Source organism: Symphalangus syndactylus, chromosome 3 (genome assembly GCF_028878055.3).
Source record: "Symphalangus syndactylus isolate Jambi chromosome 3, NHGRI_mSymSyn1-v2.1_pri, whole genome shotgun sequence".
NCBI classification, from domain to species: Eukaryota; Metazoa; Chordata; class Mammalia; order Primates; family Hylobatidae; genus Symphalangus; species Symphalangus syndactylus.
Window position 1 is genome coordinate 128,272,489 of NC_072425.2, and position 21,459 is coordinate 128,293,947.

The window sequence follows — 21,459 nt, forward strand, 5'->3', positions numbered from 1 at the left end:
CCAGAGGGAATTTGAGTGAGAAATCTATTAAGCAAGAATTGCTTTTACAAGCTCCAAAGAGACCAAAGTGGGAGGCGTGTGTCTTAGGGACCACATGAGGCAATCCATTGGAATGCAAAAAGAAACTCCTAATTTATTGAAAAAAGAAAAAGAAGTAAAAGAAAAAATAAGCAAAGGAAAAGGAAATTAAGATTTATTTGTATTTGAATAATAAATATAAATAATAAACCTGGACATTTGGTCACACGAGTCCACATTAACATGGACCAGACAATATTAATGTGGACTGGTGTGACCAAACGTCCAGGCTTGCCCCAGACTGAAGGATATATTAGAACAGGACTTTCAATGCTAAAGCCAAGAAATTCCCAGGCAAACCAAGATGAGTTGGTCACCATAGTGCTGGTGCTCTCCACACTTTAGTTATGTGTGACTCATGGTTCTGAGAGGGTCCTCAGGGACAAGAGGAAGTTATGCATGGAAATGGGGGGTAACAGTGATGCCCTCAGTGAATTCACTCCCATCATATTGCAACACAGTGAGATTTAAGGATGATACCAGTGTGGTTAACTTTATAGACCCAACATCTCTAAATGTACAGTCTTTATAATGATATGAGACCCTTTTGTGCCATAAAAAGAATCACTGATTATCTCTTGACTAAAGACACCCAAAGAACTGTGAAACTTAAAAATGAATCACATATAAATAAGAAAATCAATGAATTATAGATAATTAAATCAATCATTTATAATTAAAGCAATGACATATATAATTAAATTAATCATATATAATTAAATAAATGAATTATATATAATTAAATTAATCATATAATTAAATTAATGAATTATATATCATTAAATTAAATGAATTATAATTTATATATTAAATATCTATTTACTTAATACAAATACAAGCACACTAAATTTGCTGATCTTTTTTGGTTGATAAGTTGGTTGTCCAAAATACATTACCTGCAGATATTTTTTAAGTAGTAAACACAATTTGTACTTAATCCAGCCCATCAAGATCAAGATAACATTAATGCTTTTTGAAATTCATGCAACGAGGGGAACATTTAGCAAGTGAAAATTTAGTAGATGTTTAGGAATGTTTCCATCATGTGATATTGTTGCTAACAACAATATAGGTGTGCGTCACCCATAAAAACTTCCATATCTTCAGCCTTTTTAAAAAATATATAGAAACAGAATTTTTTAGGTTGCTGAAAATTTTTCCAAATAAAGAGTTTGAGTGGTTTTAACTCAATAGGTTAAAAAGGCAACTCCTTCAATAAGTGTGTAAGACCAGCTGACATCAGCTAAGATGCAAATTTACTGACCAAATTTTAAAATAACACCTTTGCATGATTGATGGAAGACATTTTAAAATAATTTTTGCAATTTATTTAGCATAGCCAATGATATACTATTTTTATTTGGATCTAAATATCTTTGTATGGTATCTTTTTCAGCTGTGACAAAACACCAAAATCAATTGAAGTTAAACCCAGATCTTCAAATCAGTATGTCACAAAGATACTCCTTCTAGATATTATTTACAGTTAATGAGGTCAAATGAATTTTTGTAGTCAATAAATACAATAGTTAAAATACTTATTTTTATATTTACCTCTTTTAAAATTCCTATTATTGTGAACATTTTATAATACATACAATTAGCTATATGTTTGTAGGGTATACAATTTACAAATAACTAAATATACATATATAAGAATGAACACTCATACTGAAAAGAAATCACTGAGCTAGAAAACTATTTCAAAGCAGACATTTGTAATAATCCAAGATGCCTGCCTAGCCCAGAGTTGGCAATCAATAAATATGTGTTGATGGCTAACATATTTATGAAAAAAATGTTCAACATCACTAATCATTAGAGAAATGCAAATTAAAACCGCAATGAGATACCATTTCACACCTGTCAGAATGGCTATTATCAAAAAGACAAAAGATAGCAAGTGTTGGCAAGGATGTAGAGAAAAGGAAACCCTTGTATATTGTTGGTGGGAATGTAAATCAGTACAGCCATTATGGAAAACTGTATGGACGTTCCTTGAAAAGCTTAAACTAGAATTACCATATGATCCAGCAATCTCACTTCCGGGAACTTACCAAAAAGATTTTAAATCAGTGTGTCAAAAAGACATCTGCACTCCAATATTCATCACAGCACTATTCACAATAATCAAGTTATGAAATCAACCTAAGTGTCCCTCAAGCAATGAACGAATAGAGAAAATGTGGCATATATACATAATGGAATACTATTCAGCCTTTAAAACTAAGGGAATTCTATTATTGGCAACAACATGGATGAATGGAGAACATTATGCTGAGTGAAACAAGCCAGACACAGAAAGACAGATACTGCATGTTTTCCCTTATATGTGAAATCTAAAACAATCAAACACGTAGAAGCAGAGAGTAGAATGGTAGTTATAGAGGATGGGGTATGGGGGAATGGAGAGATGTTCAAAAGGTACAAAGTCTTAGTTAGAAAGGAGGAATACGTTTTTTTTTTTGAGATCTATTGCACAGCATCGTGAATATAATTAATAATAATGTATTGTACATTTCAAAATTTCTAAGAGAGTAAACTGCAAATGTTCTCACCACATAAAACAAGCATTGGAGATAATGGATGTTAGCTTGATTTAAGTATTTCATATTGTATTCATAAATTATAACATCAATCTGTAAATTGTATCCCATAATGTATTATATTCATATCCCACAAACATATTTAAATTGTCAACTTTCAATAAAATAAATTTTTTAAAAATCTGTGTTGAATGAATGAAACACCTTCCACAGCAGCCACAGCTGTAGAAGAACTGACAAACAGATTAACAGCACCACCTTATGAATGTTTCTACTCAAGCTTTCAGAAAAAACATCTGCCAAGCATCATGTCTCTGTCCATCCAATAAAGGAGACTTCATTATAATCAACTTGCAATCATCTATATCAATATTTAGAAGTAGTGGACAGAGAATCCCCCCGGTTAATTCAACAAGAAATTATTGAGAGAGTCTCATATTTGACACTCAAATGAAGTAAGTTAATGCAAAATAAGTTATCTATGGTTTCTGATTTCAAGAAATTGGTGTTTAGCTTTAGAACACATCTTCAGATTTCCACTTACAGATGAGTGCAGCCTGATGTTCAGAGAATTTGAGCCACTTGGTCATGTGATTTTGTTCTTTTCCAGATGTCTATCTTCTTCATCTTAGCCACATACTTGTCTCCTTGCTACCCTGTTTTATGCTGGAATTGGACAGCCTCATGGATCAGAATCTTGTAAAGCACTAATCTACATCGCACTGTCCATGCTCTTCTTCAAGTTGCAGATCAAGTTTTTCATGCCTCTACCTCAAAAGAGAGTAAGGCAAATGCATTTTTAATAGATCTTCCCTTTCACTTGAGCCTCACTAAAGCTGAAGATAAAACCTCAAACTCTTTCCTTCCGTGTCAGTTTTCTAGGTTCTGGTTTTCAGGGAGAATAAGCCAAAAAGACAATGATGCTGGTAATCTAAAGAAGGCTAAATAACTGGATGTGCTCTCACCTCCAAAATCTGGAAATAAGACACATAGCAGAATAGTGTGGATAATTTTAAAACAATTACGCCAACGAAGATTAACAATGAAGGCAGTGAGCTCAGAGGCCTTTAGAAACTCAGAAAATCACCAGGAAAGGGAGACCCCTTCCAAACTGTAACTCACTCCATGGACTGATCTTGGAGGGGGAATAATTGGCTTCTGGAATTTCCATTCCGTGGTGATGTCTGGCCCTATGAGATGGCTTCCTTAAGTCACGGTTCCTGCCTGATGTCACATGCTCCTGGATCCTGACTGATGGATTTTCAGAGCCTGCTATGGAAATGCCCGTGGTAGAACTTATCCCTGAACACTCAGCATCATGAGAAGTTACTCAAGATGGCATGAATAACAGGAAGAGCAATTAAGTTAAAAGATTTCCCTGTCTCCTCAGCTCCCCACTCTCCTGGACAACAAGCCCACTAGCCACGCGCATGTCCTGCTTGGGAGAACTGGACTGCAGGCACAGTGGGGACTGGTTTTATCTTCTTCTGCAACAGATCAATTTGCAAAGTCAACAAGACTAGTGTTAAGTTCCTTCCTCTAATCACACTGTCTAACATGAGACTGAAAGCTTAGGGGGATCAACTTGATAAGAAATGAAACACTTTGGCACAGAAAAGTCTCTACAAATCTTTATGAAAATGTTTCCATCTTAGCAGAGTAACTCGGGAAGAAACCCAGATGGACTACTACCAAGACATTTGACCTCAAGATAAGAGAAAAAATAGACCATTTATCTTAGCAAATACGTAAAGTACTTTATTTCTTTGCTAGTTTTTGCCAACTTTAACTCCTTTATGGAGGTTGCTTCTGCACCCTCTCAAACAGTACGAGGAAAAATCTTGCATAGTGTCTTTTTTTATGGAAAACCAGGGCTTTTAATCAAATAGGACTGAGACCCCCGCCCACCTACTTACCATCACTACCGACAAAGATGTAAATGCATCTTCTGAAATGCTGTCTTGAACTTTTAAATCTAAAAAATATCTGAATAAAAACAATTCAAGATTTGTGTACTGGGATTTTAGGCAGACACAGAAATTTGGGTCAAAATTAATCCTAAGCAGAAAAAAAAAAAAAAAATCCAAAACAGACAACTTTCTCCAGAGTTTTTATTTAAAGTGGGCAAAGAAAATATGTCAAAGAAACTGTCATTTCCCAGAAAAGGCATTTCCCAGAAAAGTCCATGACTTCTACATGGATTCTACCAACTGAAATATCTGCTTAATAGTGACGATGGTGCTATTAGCAGGTGGATGAGCCAGTTCCCAAGGTACACGTTCGCTATCAAGAGCTAAGCACACCTGCTAACAACTCAGTCTCGTACAAACCTGATGTTTCTCCAGCAAAACAAATTAAAATTAAACCTAATGGTACTTCTGGCTGAGGCTCCGGAAGTCCCCAGGAGGGAGGGTGTTTGGGTGGAGGGGGCCTTGGCTCCACAGAATGGTGGCTTATGGATGCTTTTAAGACACTAAAGAAGCCCACATGGTAAAAGGCTGGGTGCAGTGACTCACGCCTGTAACCCCAGCACTCTGAGAGGCCGAGGCGGGTGGATCACGAGGTCAGGAGTTCGAGACCAGCCTGGTCAACATGGTGAAACCCCGTCTCTACTAAAAATACAAAAATTAGCCGGGCATGGTGGCATGCACCTGTAATCCCAGCTACTCGGGAGGCTGAGGCAGGAGAATCACTTGAACTTGGGAGACAGAGGTGCAATGAGCCAAGATTGCACCACTGCACTCCAGCCTGGGCAATGGAGTGAGACTCTGTCCCAATAAAAAAAAAAAAAAGAAAGAAAGAAAGAGAAAAAGAGAAGAAGGAAGGAAGGAAGGAAGGAAGGAAAGAAACGAAACCCACATGGTAGCACTAAGCGTAGGCAAGGACCCGTCACCTTTAGGCTTAATGGGGTCTTGGCCTCCACAGCACCAGCAGAGGGCCAAGACGTGAGACAGAAATGGCCAAACACACCCTTCACCCTGTTTACAACAGCCCAACTTCCCTTGCACGTATCCTCAAGGAGAGCAGCAAAACCACCTCTTCTAGCAATGCTTTCTTTCAGTTTATTATTATTCTTAATAACCAAGTAATCTGGAGCCAAGTCATTCCTCAGCCTTCCTCCTCCCCACATCAAACTCAAGCTTCCTCCCACACCCCTCTCTCCAACTAAGATGCACAGCCTGTTCCCATCCCTCCTCTGTCCCTCTCTTCGTCACTGGCCTGTCCCCACCCACCCTGATGTTCTTTTCTCCCTGCCACCCACTCCCCACCCCTTACTACTCTGAGCCCCAGGCCTTGAGATTTTGCTGCCCGGACTGTAAATCTGGCCGATGCTGAGAAGAGCAAACAAAGGAGCAACTGTGGGAACTGACAGCTCAAGGACTCTGGCATCAGGGTAGGCCCTTGGCTGCCTTTCTCAGGAGGTGCTGTCAGGGCTGGTCTTCCCGCCGGCCACCACATACATCTTAAAATGACAGAGGGTGTGAGTTACCCTAAGACGGTTCAGCAGGCACTGGAGAAAGGAGGCCTTTTCCAAGAAATGAAATGTGACAGAAATGAAAGCCCATGGACCACGGACTTGGCAACATTTGACATAAAATGTTATTGCTAAAATCCCTATAATTACCTCCCAAAATGGAACAGAATTGAAAAAAGAAGAGAGAAGAAGCGAGGGAGGGATAGAGGGAAAGAAGGAAAGGGAGAAGGGAAGGAGGGAAGGAAGGGAGGGAGGAAAAGGAAGGAAGGAGTTGGAAAGGAAGAAGGGAGGGAGGGGAAGAAGGGAAGGGGGGGAGAGGGGGGAAGTGAGGGAGGGAGGGGAAGGAAGAAGGGAAGGAAGGTTTACAGGTCTACAATTCTAGCTGTGCATAGAAAGTGTAGTTATGAAATGACTACTCCAAACAAGCATGAACTTGGGGCTCAATTCCAGGCTCATTTTAAAATCCCAGTTTCAGGGAACAGGACTCAGGTGGGAGCCACCCCTAAAAGCCTTCCACAGAGAGAGTGTGGTTGAGAGCGTAGGCGTCGCTATCCTCTTCCTCCAAAAGCAGCTTGTCGATGGTCAATGAGCTGGCGGCTCTCCTGGGGTCTTCCATGTCCTGAAGGACTGGCTCTGGGATAGAGATGGGGAGCTGGACAAACTGGGGCCCAGGTAGGGCTGGGGCCGGAGGCTGGTACTGCAGGGTGGAGGTGGGTAGTGTGGAAAGGGGCTGAGGCCACGGGAAATAGGTGAGGGGTGCCTGGTGCTCTGGGCCCTCCAGCGGGGGCCCCACTGCGGGCGTGGCGGAGCTTCTTGTCTGTGACAGGAAAACACAGGACAGAGGGTTAGCAGCCCCGGGAGACCCATCCACCCATCCTTGCCCTTAGAGGGGCCTCCATCTCCCCCTTCAACTCTGCCCTTTCCTGGTTTCTCACTTCATGGGACTCCACCTCCTCCTGCTCAAAGTCTCCCCCAAGGGAGAAGCCAGACTGACTTCAACCGCAGCCCCAACCCTGACCCTTCCTAGCTATATGTCTTTGCTCAGGCCACTTCCTTCTCAGAAGGCTCATTTTTCTCATCTACGAAATAGAGTACAAATAGTAATGAACTCATTAGGTTAACCCAATTAGAAAAGATTTTCCAGGTTTCGTTGAATACAAAATTCATTCCTATTTCAGAGATCTTAAAACATGAAAAATATATGCATCTTAAAATCTGTGAAAATACATGTTAAACAATAGCCTGGCAGCTGTATCTGGAAGGTGGCCACTGTCCTGCCCAGACACAAAGACAGTCCAGGCTCCACACAACAGCTTTGGAGGTCCCCTTGGGCCAACACAGCTCCATCACCTCCCACCCCTCTAGTGGTGGCCAGCATGGGGAGGCCCGGCCATCCCCAGATGGGGGAAGCACTGCTTTGTCAGCAAACTTGGCCTTCCTTCCTGCTGCTGCCTGGTGCCTTCCACATCCTCGTCCTCCTCTGTGTCTGAGCTGATCTCCATGGCCATCCCACTTACGGGCACCCCCCATGACCCTCCAAGTGTTACAGTCCTTCTCCTGAACGCTCTATGCGTCATACCTCTCACCTGCATGGTGACTGCCCTCACAAACCTCAGATCAGGCCTGCAACAGAGGCGGGACCTGGATTCTTACTTTTCTTTCACACTTGAGGAAAGCAGAGAGAAGAGGATGCTCCCTGCATGGATTCATGAGACAGAGGCCAAAATCTCCCCCTACCATCCCTGTCTCCCCTGTCATATGTCCCTCCTACTGTCACTGTGTCTTGACAGCAAACTGTTAGAATCATTTAGGGCAGGCCTTTTCTCAACCTCCTGGGGATCTTGTCAGAATGCAGCTTCTGGCACAGGAAGTCTGGAGTGGGGCCTGGGATTTTGCATGTCTAATCAGATCTCAGGGGACTCCAATGTGGCCAGTCCAGGGACCAGAGTTTGAGTAGCAAGGCTTTAGGGTGTTTTTGCATAGAATGATAGAGCTGGAAATGGTCTCAGAGGCCTTCCAGCCTCCCGAAATCTGGGCTGAGGAGTACACCCCACCACAGCATAACCGCTTCCTCTCCTTTGACTTAAGCCAGTGGTCCCCATCCCAGTGTCCTGAAACCAGACAGAATCCGGGAAAGCCTCCTGATTCTCAGCTTTTCAAAAATCCAGATGGAAATTCTACATTTCCCAGTCACAAACCTGTAACTATAGGTTTCTTTGCTTGGGAATACAATTACATCCACTCAGCACCACAGCAGGTCTTATCTCCACTGATCAGGAGTGTGGACTTACAGCTCTAGCCAGCTTTGATGAGTTAATTTACAAAATGGCAAAACAAATAAATTAATTCTTAATGAATACTGTTTGTTTGATATACAGAACCTTTCAAAGCAGAAGGTGGGAATGATGAAAGGGGATAAATAACGAAAGGAATCCTTGGTAATGAAATGGCTGGGAGCCATGAGTCCTCCACCCACCACCCTCACCCCAGGCCCCTGACATGGAAATGAGTTGCCTGGGAGAGGTGTTGGATTAACTCCTTCTTATCTATCATCATCCAGGCTCCAAAATTGGTTTGCTGGGTAGCCAGGTGGACCTGGGAAGGAAGGGCTCCTGCGGGCCTTTCATAGAAGGTGCCTGGAGGCAGGGGCAGGTGCATCAGGATGACACTGGACCCTGGAGGGAAACGGAGGAGACAAGGTGGACAAAAGCAAGCTCCACCACTGAAGGTGGGCTCTGGGACTGCTCAAGGCCCAGCTCTACTTCCCACGGTCTCCCTGGACTGGAGCTGGATACAGCTGTAACCACAGGTCTTTTTGCCCTTGAATACTTAGAAAATTCCCATTCCTTTAGTCGAACAGGCATCATTAACATAAATCTATTGCCCTTCCTTCCTTCATTCCTGGGAGAAGAGGCTCTTCCTTTCCCATCAGGCCCTTGGTTAATGTTAGCAGATTTTGATATGATGATAACTAATATATATTAGTGGTTTCTGTATGCCAGACACAGTGCTAAGCCCTCCACACTCATTATTTCATTTGATCCTGACAACGACCCTTTTCTTGGTATTCCCATTTTACAGATGAGGACACTGAGGCTCAGAGAGTTTTAAGTCACTAAACCCAGAGTCACATAGCTAGTAAGTGAAGGGGCACAGATTTGAACAAGGCAATCTGACAGTAGAGACAGAACTTTAAAAAATTACCCCACACGTGGGTCTGACACCATCAAAAACATCACCTGTTGTTCAGCCTAGAAATCTTCTGCTAAACCCCATTATTAAGTGAACAATCACTCCCTAAGTTATCTGAATAGAAATGAAAGGCTAGTTCCAACACAAGACCCCATGTAGATCTCACTTGGTACCACATTCACTAAAAACTTCAACTCAGAACCAAGATTCACTGCTTGCAGGGAGGCTGGGGAGATTTAGAACAGGGAATCAGAGAAGATCTCCCCAGTCCTGAGGAGCAGAAAGTATGACAAGAGAGGCTGCGAGACACCTTTGTGGAAGATATTTCAGGAAATGAGAATGAGAGCGGGCCTCCATGGAGGACAAGGCGAGCTTTGATGACCTGATTATCCTGAGAATCAATAGCAAGGAAGATCAGGGTCGAGAAGTCAGCTCTGGTTATAAAAGGGTGCACTCAGCATGGGCGGGAGCAGTTCTGCCTTTGTGTGACATACCGTGACGTTGGTGATGAGTGGTGGAGAGGCATAGGTCAACACTGAAGAGGGCCCCACCACCGTGTAGCTGGGGCACACGGGCTGCACATACATGTCAGCTGAGTAGGGGCAGCTGACAGCTTCGTGGGGCACATACTCGGTGTAAGGTGTCCATGGGGCCAGGGGCTGGAGGGTGGCTGGGGTGGGCTGGGAGAGCCAGCCGGCACACAGGGCACCCTCCTCTGTCACTGCAGACACAGAGCCTTCCATGTCCAGGCAGGAAGGACCTGTGGGAAGAAGGAAATTACAGAATTTCAGATGCCACCCAGATGAGGGGCCTGGGGGCCACCAGGGCTACGGGGCACTCTTACCCACTGTGGTGTATGTCGCCAGGGGCTGATGGGGCAGCACCACCTAGAGGGGAGAGGAGAAGACCAGGGTCAGTGTTTAGCCATCACCAACTGGCCCTGTGCAGGGAACTTGCCCAGAGGTCCTCAGGGCAGGAGAGTAGAAGGTAGGAATCTCTCTGGTTAGAACAAAACATCCCACCCGGTATCCCAACCATCACCACCTACACGCGAGAGATTTGTGTTTCCATTTAGCAGGAAGTCTGTGCGCTCAGGGAGCTGGTGTCTTCTTCTTCTCAGGGGGAGCCCCCAACTCACACCAGGGTATGCAAGTCATTCGCTCACTCAGGCCTTGACAGTAGCTGTGTTCAGTGGGCCAGCTGAGCCAGCCCTGATCCCTCATCCCAGTTGCTCCACCCTAGCTCTATCCCTGGCAGCCTCCACCATGCGACCTGCACTCCTTCCTGCCTGATCCTCTTGGTCACCTCCCAAGCCGTCTGCCTGCACACACACACATTCTTACACAAACACAAACACACACACTCTCACACACACACACACACTCTCACACTCACACTCTCACACACACACTCCCTCACACACACACTCACACACACATACACTCTCACACTATCTCTGACACACACATCCTCTCACACACACACTCACACTCTTACACACACAAACTCTCACCGCCGTAGGTGCAGGTGCTGCCCCGCTGCTGGAGTGGCCTCGCTTCCTCCTCAGCAGTTCCTTCACTGGCTCCTTCACACGGACGCCCTGGTATGGCCGGGCCGGGGCTGGGGCTTGCTCCGGGGGTGTGGCTGTGAAAAGCAATGTCCCTGGAGCCCATGGTCCTTCTCAGACGAGCCCCCACCCCAAAGTGCCCATTTCCTCATGGATCTGCCTGCTCCCCTAAGTCGTGCTTGAACACAGAGAACCACGTGATGCTTCCTAGAACGCTTCTCCAGTATTGTCACTCCTCCTACTCCCAAACCTTCTGTGGGTCCCCTGCACCCAGACAACGAAGGCCCAGCTCCTTATCCTAGAATTGGACAGTCTTCAGAATGAGATCTGAACCCATTTTTCTCACCACTTTGCACACTCTCTACTACACAAACCCTGACTCCAACCAGAAGGTCTGTCTGTGTTCTCTACGTGTCCCTGCGTGTCTCACCTCCTCATCTGTGGTTGAGGTTTTCCATGGTCAGAATTCCCTCTCACTTCTTCCAACCTCTTGATTCTTGCTGACCCAAGACAAATGCAACCCTCCTGCCTGAACCCCTGCAGCCTGAGGAATTTCCACATTCTACAGCCTCTCAAACATTTCCAGATCTGATTAGTACTCATCATAGGTGGCAGTAGAGGACAGCCGTAAAAGCAGGGACTCTGAGCCAGATAGCACAGGCCTCAAATCCTGCCCCTGCTACCACCTCGCTGTGTGATCCTGGGCAAGTTACTAAACCTCTCTGTGCCTCTTAATCTTTAGTTTCTTTATCAAAGGAATATTGAGAGAAGTCACCAGATGTAGGAAATTGGTAGAACAGTATATACCTCAAATAAACTCAGGTACAGGGTAGGCATTCAAAAAAATTCAGTCTGTTATGTAATAGTTATTCTTTTTGATGGAAGTGTCTTATACCCACAACTAGATTATAAACGTCTCAAGGTGAATTATTGTACCTTATTTCTCTATATCTTCCCAGTGGCATGCCTATCATTTTTAAGCTCAGTCGATACTTATTGATTAATCAATTGGGTGATTCTTTAAGACATGCTGCCATTTGTCTTCCCTTCACCTCTCCTACACCTTTAGGATGGAGGCAAGTGGCTCCAAGGTTCTCAGTGACTTTCAGGGCATGGGACAATTACCCAAGGGTGATCCATATGCCCTGGGGCCAGAGAGTGTCCACCTGCTGCTGAGGGAAGGTTTCCTTCCCCTCTTGCCATCAAAGCCAGGAAACCAATGCACTGAACCAAATAAGAGCCAGTGCATAGGGCCCTTCCTGGCCTGGGAGAGCAATTGAAAAGCAGCCGTGGCTGGGAAGCGACAAGCTGCCCACCTAGACAGCCTGTGGCCTAGGGGCCCTGGGCTCTCAGAGAGCAGGCCTGGGTCAGCCAAGAAACACTAGCCCTTAGGACTTCCACAGGGAGCCCATTATTATCCACCGATAAGGGCCCCAGGGACCTGGGCTCTGAATCAAAGTCCCGGAAGCCTAGATATCTGTTAAACCCGGATCTGCAGCGCTGCCCTGGTTGAACTTTGCTCAGTAAATACCCAGCTGATAAGGTCCCATGCCTGACTCGGCACCAGACCTCCCTCCAGGCTCCAGCCACGAGCAAGGCCTGGCCTTGAAGCCCAGAAGGCAGAGAGAAGCTTGGGCAGAGGCAACAGGAAGTGTGAAGTGAGCCCCAGGGGCAGATGTTGGGGGTCAGGAATCCCAGTATCTCAGGTGGACTTCAGACCCATCCTCCAAGGTCCCTCAGCTGGCCAGGTAGCAAATCAACCAGGAAATGATGCAATATACAGGTACAGGTCCTGCTCTAGGAGAGTCTGATTCTAGGGGGCTGATATAGGCCTAGGAATCTGTATGTATAAAAATCTCTCTTGGGAGGCTGAGGTGAGTGGATCACAAGGTCAGGAGATTAAGACCGTCCTGACCAACATGGTGAAAGCCTATCTCTACTGAAATACAAAAAAATAGCCAGATGTGGTGGCAGGCACCTGTAATCCCAGCTACTTAGGAGGCTGACTCAGCGGAATGGCTTGAACCTGGGAGGTGGAGTTTGCAGTGAGCTGAGATCACACCATTGCACTCCAGCCTGGCAACAGAGAGAGACTCTGTCTCAAAAAAAAAAAAAAAAAAAAAAAAAAAAAAAAAATCTGTCAGGTAATTCTGAAAATATACTGGGATTACAACTGCTGATAATCCATTCCTAATTTAACATAAGAATCTCCCGATAACATCCCAATAGGAGATTCATTATCCTTATTTTAACTTCCCCTGTCTGAACAAGAGATCTCTACTGGTATTCATTCATTCTTTCAAATATTTCTAGTGCTAGGAGTACGGAGCTGCACAGGACCCATGCAGCCCCCGCTCACGTGGATCTTGCAGTCTAATGGGGAAGACAAGCAACAAAAGTTACCAGCAGATGAATGCATCACAACTTGTGAAATTCAGGCTGCTATAGGTGTGTCTAGCAGGGGAACCAGCCTGGTTCTGTGCCCCGGGGCCACCTGTCCACCTCCACCTTTGCTCTGAACACCAGTGACAGTAGACTTGAGAACCACACATACCCGTATTCAAATCTGGGCTGTCACTTACTGGTGGAAGGTTCTTAGATTTATTTAATGTCTCTGGGCTTCCATTTCCTCATTTGTAAAATGGGAATAATAATTCTTCTCTCACACAGTGGTTGTGAGGATTAACCAAAATAACACATGGGGAGCTCCAAAGGCCATGTCTGGCACAGGGTAGACGCTCAATACATGTGGTTTTAATTATCTTCCCTCTGGCCATTTCCACCTTCCTTTCAGGGGGATATTATCATGTCAGAAAGCTCTTCCTCCTACTGAGGCTAACTTATGGCAACACATGCCGTATTTCCCTCCATCACCTTCTAATGAAACTCACATTTCTTAATCCATTTACAGCTGTCTCATCTATAAAGTGAGGATCATAATGGTATGTATGTTGTAGGGTAATTTAAGATTTGCATGTGAAGTGCTTGGAATAGAGTTTGGCACAAAACATTTAATACATGTGAGCTCCTATTATCATGAGTATTAGTAGTAATATTCCTTTCCGAAATCTGAGGAGAGATACCAGGTGTCCCCCTAGGTCTGAAGGGACTTCTCATTCCTTCAGCTATTTCTAAATGACATGGTTTTAGTCCCCCCACCTTCCTTCTGGGTGAGTCGCTCTTGCACAAGTTCCATTTGCCACTTTCCCTACTGCTGGGTGGTGCCCAGCGATGACCACAGGCCCCCGGTACAATCTGACGTGTCAGCGAACAGGGCACCTGCCCTGCCACACTCTACTCACTCTTTCTCAGGGTCACCCCATGGCCACGTCAGCATTTTTGGTTTTAATCTTTATGAGTACATAGTCAGTGTATATATTTATGGGGTACACGAGATATTTGGATGCGGGCATGCAATGCATACTCATCACATCAGGGTAAATAAAGCACCCATCCGCTCAAGCATTTGTCACCTCTTTGTGTTATAAACAATCCAATTATACTTTTATTTATTTTTAAGTGTACCATAAATTATTGTTGACTATAGTCACCCTGTTGTGCTATCAAATACTGGATCATATTCATTTTATCTAACTACATTTTTGTACCCATAAATCATCCCCACTCCCACTCCCTCTGCTGCCCTTCCCAGCTTCTGGTAGCCATCATTCTACTCTCTATCTCCATGCATTCAATTATGTGAATTTTTAGTTCCCACATACAAGTGAGAGCATGAGAATTGTGTCTTTCTGTGCCTGGCTTATTCCCTTCACATAACGTCCTCCAGTTCCATCCATGCTGTTGCACACATCGGTTCTGTTCACAACCACATCCTGCAATTCACACCTGTCTTCAATTGGGTTCGCAGCTATTCCTTAGGCATAAAGTACAGTCTGAGGCATTGTGTACTCGAGAGAAATTTGGGAAATGGGGTTACTTGGAGGTCTGAGCACTGTGGTCACCCTCTTAATTCAGCTGAGGGACAAGAAGGGCTCAATCCCATATGCACATATCTCAGACCATCTCAGAGACAGGTGTATGGCTCAGCCCCCTCTTGTTTGCATGTACACTTCTGAGGAAGGGCTCAGAGGCCTCCTGGTCCTAGTCCCTCCCAGGAAGTGGACACACCACACACTTGGCTGGAAAGGGACCAGCTGGGCACTTCCAGGATCTTGTCAAGAGAGGGCTTTCCGCCTCCTACTGTTTCTAAGTCAATGAACAAAGAGCGCTCGGTGGAGGTGCTGTGGACAGGGAGTATCACCCTCTAATGTCTGGACTTCCTTGGAACTCAGTGTCAACAGGTGTGCCCTGGCACAACAGACCATATGTGGAGCAATCTCTAAGTCCCCACCTCTTCCTATTGTCGTTGCAGGCCTCCCACAGCTCCCAAGGGTCTCCTGACTGCCCGGCACATGTCCACAGCCAGCTGCCAAAGAATCCTGTAACTGACTCCAACGGAGCAGGTAAGAGGGAGGGTGCTTCTCATAGTGACTTTGCAAAGTGCTCATGAAATATCAGAATCTGAAGCCTCATGACGATTCCAAAGGAGCCCAATCGCCAAGTGTTTTTGCAAGTTGAAACTTGCAGTTGGTACCTTTCACACCAACCTATGGGCAGCAACAATAAACATTTTTAATTCCACAGTAAACACTGAGCTCCCTACTGCCACCAGCATGAGAACTGAGCCCACAAATACAAATTTGGGAGAGGAAAAAAGTTTGTCTAAAATCACGATTGCCTCACCCTTGGGGCTCCCGGATCCCTGAATTAACTTCAAAACAACTAAACTGGAATATGTAAAAGAAAGATTTTTAACTTTTTAAACAATTTCTTAAAATCATAATAAAAAATGCAAACAAAATAAACCAGGAGGTTGAAATAATAAGATATCAGCAGAGAAGATAGAAGCCCAATTTCCCACAGTAGAGTTCTCCAGAGATTTTAATAAGCCCCCGATTAACTTGTAGCTCCAAGTAGTTCACCCTCAAAGCCTGAAGCTTTCTCACCATTAATCCTGTGGTCTGAGGGCCTTTCAAGTCTCCTGTGGGTATCCAAGAGTCCATCGCGGAGGAAAATCTTTCCACCTTAGCATGAGCCTCTCGGCCCTGATTAGAAATCTCCTTTTCTGGGCTGAGAAGTTCACCATATTGCCTTTCTATACCACTGGAAGTCAAGCCAATGGAGTTTGAGGGGGAAAAAAATCATTTACAGAAAAACCATTAATTTGGCCCCTATAAGGGCTTCCCTTTTCCAAAATGAGCAATGAAACAAAATCTGTAGGTACAAAAAGTCAGCAGAGACTATTTCAGTTCCCCCTGCCACACACCCAGACATGCTCCACATCACAAAAATAAGAGTCCTGCAGCTGCTGTTCTGCTGGAGAGTGCAGAGCATGAAATCTCATGCAAACTGGTCACCTCAGTCAGTACCCTGGCTGCATGTGGACATTTGTGCCTGCTTTGCACCAAGCTAGGAACATGTGGAGTGTACTGATTTAAATAAATATGGTGCTCCAGTTCCTTGATGAAAGTATGATAAAATATCACCCAGGAAATATGTAAAATTGTCAGCACTTGTTTATTTAATGGCACCTTGTAAACCACATTCACACCACAGTGCAGGAGCTACTCACCTAAGGAGCTGAGTCCCTCCTGATGGCTCTGAGCTAAGCAAACACCTAGGGCCTGGTCAATGGTAACTTCTCTTCTGGGGCAACTTTAAGAGAGCCCATGTCAGAAGCCATTCATTCCCTAAAACAGCCTCCAAGGCACCCTTGAGAGAAAGCCCTTCTCCCAGCCATTGTCCTCTTGTGATGTCCCATGAGCTGCCAGGGCCAGGCGCCAGGGTGGACAACAGTCAAGACAGTTGCTCTAATGGCGAGGTGGGCTGCAGGATAAGCATGCATTTCCGTCCCACCGTCTCACCTACTGAGAGTACTCTCCATTCACAACTGACTGGTTGAACCTCAAATCAGCAAGGCGGTACCACAGTGAGGGATGGAGCAGAGGAGAGGAATGTATCTTTCCTTATTAGATCAAGGCTTGAATCTGGAATTGCCCATCTTATCTAGGATAGGAATAACATGGGAATAATCTGTAGTTAGGCAGGTGAAGGAGGCAGCTGGATATCCAGTTGTTTGTTCCTTGATTTAAGCAATATCTAATTTTGGCTTTTCAAGACCAAAGAGAGCCTTATGAAAAAAATAACTTTTCCTGAGACCATCATGTAAGGACCACTTTCTTGGAGGACGGACTCTTCACATCCCAGCATTAGTTTTGTATTTGGGGTCAGACCCAACTGCCCAAGTACCAAGGCTCATGGTGGCCTGGGGTGCAGCCTATGTGAGTGAGAGTAGCCCTAACAATGGATTCATGAGAGACATCACAGTCGGTCAAGAGGAGCTTTGTGAATAATGCTCAACTTTACTAACCAATGGCCCTCATGATGCAAGGGATTCCTTTATGAAGGACATTGGAGAAAGGGAGTGGTTGTTGGCCTCAAGCCTGAGAAAGAAATCACTTGGTCAATTTTTTAGGAACTTACCTAAAAATCAGGTAAAGCTTGTAGCCACACAAGGCCATTTTGGAAGATAAAAGCCCCTAGCCCAGAAGGACATGTGACACGCTGTTAATAGTGACACACTATTGATCACTCTAAGTAATCACTGGAAATATCTTCTGCTGTTGAATCTTCAGGGGAAAAAAAACCCACTGAGAAGAAATACGATTTTCTCTTTATTTGTAGCAAAACTAATTGAACAATAGGAATTCAAGACTATGGCCAACAAACTTGCCCTGGCTTCTAACTGAAAATCAAGTCACAATAGTTGCTGCCACCTTTCACTTTCGTATAAAGAATTCTTTGCATTTTCATAGAAGAATTAGCAGGGTGCGGTGGCAGGAGCCTGTAATCTCAGCTACTCAGGAGGCTGAGGCAGCAGAATCACTTGAACCCAGGAGGCAGAGGTTGCAGTGAGCCGAGATCGCACCATTGCAGTCCAGCCTGGGCGACAGGAGTGAAACTCCATCTCAAACAAAAAAAAAGAATTGCTTACATTTTCATGTAAAGAATTTTGTTTGTGCTTGTGGCCCAAGGACTTCTAGAGAACATTAACTCCAGTTGGCTAAAGGATTATTCACATCTTTAACTGAAACACCAATGTGGGTGCTTTTCTTACAGTGACGGTCTGAGTCAAAGTTTTCAAATTTGTTCTTTCCATTCATGGACAATGGCTGATTTTTTTCCAAACAGGAAGAAAGAAGTTGGGTTTTGGCCAAAGGTTGGACTTGACACACTACAGAAAGGCTTTCCCACTCGTTTACACTATATTTAAGTTGACATTTCTTGCTGTTGTTTAACATAGGCCAACAAAGAAATCCCATATGCATGAAAACGCAGGCTTCCCATTCACTAACATTTGAACTGAGAGGACCCTGCAGCCAGGAATTATAAACACGTCACTCATATATCCTGCAATCTGGATGATACCCAGGACAGAGGAGAAAAGGACAGCAGGGGGAGAAAGGTGACTTTAAAGGTGATTGGAAGACATGAGAGAAAGGGGAACCATGATTGAAGTACAATTTGATGTTGCCTGCAAGGCTGCTGGACAGCCGAAGAATAAGTTGTAATATCTTGCTTGGTAGGCTGGGATGTCTCTATCAGATCACAAAGATGGTGGCTGACCTCACGTTCTCTGGTCTGGGTGGAGAAGATCAAGGAACAGACAGTGACATGTGCCCTCCCTGTGTCCCCATTCTAAAAGACTATTCCTTCCCATCAGCCCCAAAGATCTCACTCATCAACCATGGGCAGGTCCCCTGGGAAAGGCTGAACCAGGGGCCACGGTCACTGAGAATTTCCCCAGACCTAGGCAAGCCACCAGGACCTAGAAAGAACAGCCCTGACAATGGGACCCAGGGGACACTCTTAAGGTATGTTGGAGGTGACAGCAGAGGGTTTTTCAGTCTTAGAGCCACAGAGCCCCAGACCAAAGCGGTCTAGGGGCCGAGTGATTCCTACTTAATGGAGGTCATAGCCAACAGGAAATGGACCCCCAGGGCAGTCACAGGGATCCCTCTAGGTTGTATTAGGCTGAAGTCAAGAGCCCACTGACCCACAGAAGACCACCCTTCTCCACCAAGCTCAGACCTGAGCATTTACACCCTAAGGCCTCAGGATTACTTGGATTGTCCCTAAACTTCTGGGTGTCCTGCCCCACAACCGCAGGTAGGGGCAGCCAAAGGCCTCGAGTGCGAGAGGTTTCCGCGTGGCCGCGGCCCTCTAACCCTTCCCTCACAGGCACAACTCCCAGGGATCCTTTCCCCTGTGCTCTCCACACCTTCCACACCACACCTCCCTTCCTCTGAGCCTCCTGCAGATCAGGTCAAGCACAGAAGGCTGTTTGTACCCATTCTCTGCTCCCAGGGACTCAGGTCTGTTGAATGAATGGGTGGCAAAGGTCCATGTGTTTCCTGGTCACATTCTTAACTCTCGGGAGCTCTGAAATCACCACATTCCTATTTGCATGATGTTCCATAGAGATTTTGACACTAATGATTGCAGGTGGAGCCTCACTACAACGTATTCCTCTTCCCCTCCCTTCCTTTACCGAGAAGGAAAGTGATGCTCAGAGATGTTCAGTGACTTGCCAAACGACTACACTTGTAAGTGTAGTCAACCAAAGAGACTACAGTGTCCTCAACCAAGCCCAGGACCTGCGATTCCAAGTACAGTCCACTTCTGCCTCACTGCCTGCCTTGTCCCTGCCCGGGCAAGTCCCATTTATTTCTCTGAGCGACACTGCAGGTTGATCATCAAATGATTCCTGGCCCTGTCCCAACCCTCCTCGCTCCAGTTAAAGTCTGGGCTTGGACTACCCTGATCCAGTCTCCCTCAAGTGCCAGTTTCCCTAAGAAATGGTGTTGCCCAGCCAAGAGAGGAGAGATCAGTCCACGAGAACCTTGTCAGCAGCCTTCTCACATGAGGAGTGACGAGAACTGAGAGACCCAAACAATTCCCCGCAAGGTTTTATTTTTGGTATTTTTCGACTGAAATGACAGCGGACAGGTCCACCTGAGAAAGCAGCTGCATCTGCCTGCCTTTTACAGAAACTGGGGTCACTGGAGCAGAAAGGGTTCCCATCTCAGATACACTGTGTCCCAGGGTAGGGGACAAGACCAAGAGACCCCTGGCAAAGCATTCATTGAACAAGTACTTGCTGAGCAGAACAGATGAGGTTCTTGCCCTCTTGGAGCTTACAGTCTAGTCTAGTGGGGTACACAGACTTTAATCAAATAATTGCACAAACAAATTTAGAATTACAAACTGTGACAGAGCTGCATCTGCCTCAGAACTGAAGTGGTTCTGGCTTGTTTGGATGGTTTCCACCTACACCTTGTTTAGTAAGGCTTGAACAAGCAGCAAACTGGGGCCCCAAGTCTGTAGAGACTGTATAGAGGGGAGTGCAAGAGATATGACTGTTTTGTCTCCAATGCAGAGGGGCTGGTCTGGGGCCAGAGGCTCAGGCCTCACCATGAGCAGACCCTTGTCCCAGACACTCTAAGTGGCTGGTCCTGAGTGAATCCTAAGGGTGTGTCACTATCTTGGCTGATCGGCCCACCAAGAGAAGAGGAGTCCAGGGAACTCAGATTCTAAGATGGAAATCAGCAGGTTTCAGAGCTTCCATACTGAGTCTCGAGCATGACTTGCTAAGATTCAAATCTGCAGAGGCTTTTGTGCCAGGCTAGAGCTACCCTTGATGAAGTCATAACCTGCCTCCATCTAAGCAAGGGCCCTTTTCAACTGGGAGGGGAAGAAGGACCTAGTGCAACACTAAAATTCTTGTCATTGAGAAGCAGTGTGGTATAGTTTGGGACTAGACCTAGTTTAGAAAGCCTGTTATGTTGCTTATTACCTGTGTGACTCTTGGCAAATCACTTAACCAGAGTGTGCCTCAGTTTCCCCATCTGCAAAATGAAAGTAATAATATCCATCTCAAAGGGTTATCATGAGAACCGTATGAGATTAATACAATGAAACACCTGGTGCATAATGAGCTCCCAACAAATAGCCCTTTCTCCTTTGATCTCAGCCAACAATCCATGGCCCATCTGTCATCAGAGAAGTAGCCTTGGTACAGTGACCCTAACTTGCCCCCATTCAGCTACATCCTGATACTGAATGTCTCTGTCTTCAGCATACCCAGGGCCTTCTGTTGCCTACAAGGCCTGTCTCTACCTGCCTTCATTATGCTCCTGGAATTAATCCCTCAGGTACTTGGAATCCCCAGGCAGCAAGATACCCCTACTTAGGAGACAGGGAGGCCAATGATGCTGCAGAGGGGCTGGTGAAAGACCTCACTTTCATACAGCAATCCTAGACAGGAGACGCCAAACCTTGGAAATGGCCTTTTATAAAGATATGATGAGCTGAGCAGAAGACTTCTTTCTTCAGAAGTCACCAGAGGATTAGGTTGCAGCAGATGTGAGTTTTTAAAGTATGACTTTAGAAATGAAAAACCTTGGATATCTTTGAATGGCAGCGATTAGGTTGCAGACAGAGTATGATGGCGTTCCCTTGTCCTGACCTCAGATGCAGCC

General features: G+C 45.3%; 1 protein-coding gene across 2 annotated transcripts in view; it reads right to left on the minus strand.

Moving 5' to 3' along the window:
• Positions 1-4,721: 4,721 nt before the first annotated feature.
• POU2AF1 (POU class 2 homeobox associating factor 1) overlaps positions 4,722-21,459 on the minus strand; it is a 28,279-nt gene continuing 11,541 nt past the window's right edge. For both annotated transcript variants that reach the window (XM_055273070.2, XM_055273071.2), the window contains 4 exons: positions 10,805-10,935; positions 10,136-10,178; positions 9,786-10,051; positions 4,722-6,916 (listed from right to left, as the gene is read on the minus strand). In XM_055273070.2, coding sequence (XP_055129045.1) covers positions 6,602-6,916; positions 9,786-10,051; positions 10,136-10,178; positions 10,805-10,935 — 755 coding nt within the window. In that variant the 3' untranslated portion in view covers positions 4,722-6,601. The remainder of the gene's footprint in view (positions 6,917-9,785; positions 10,052-10,135; positions 10,179-10,804; positions 10,936-21,459) is intronic.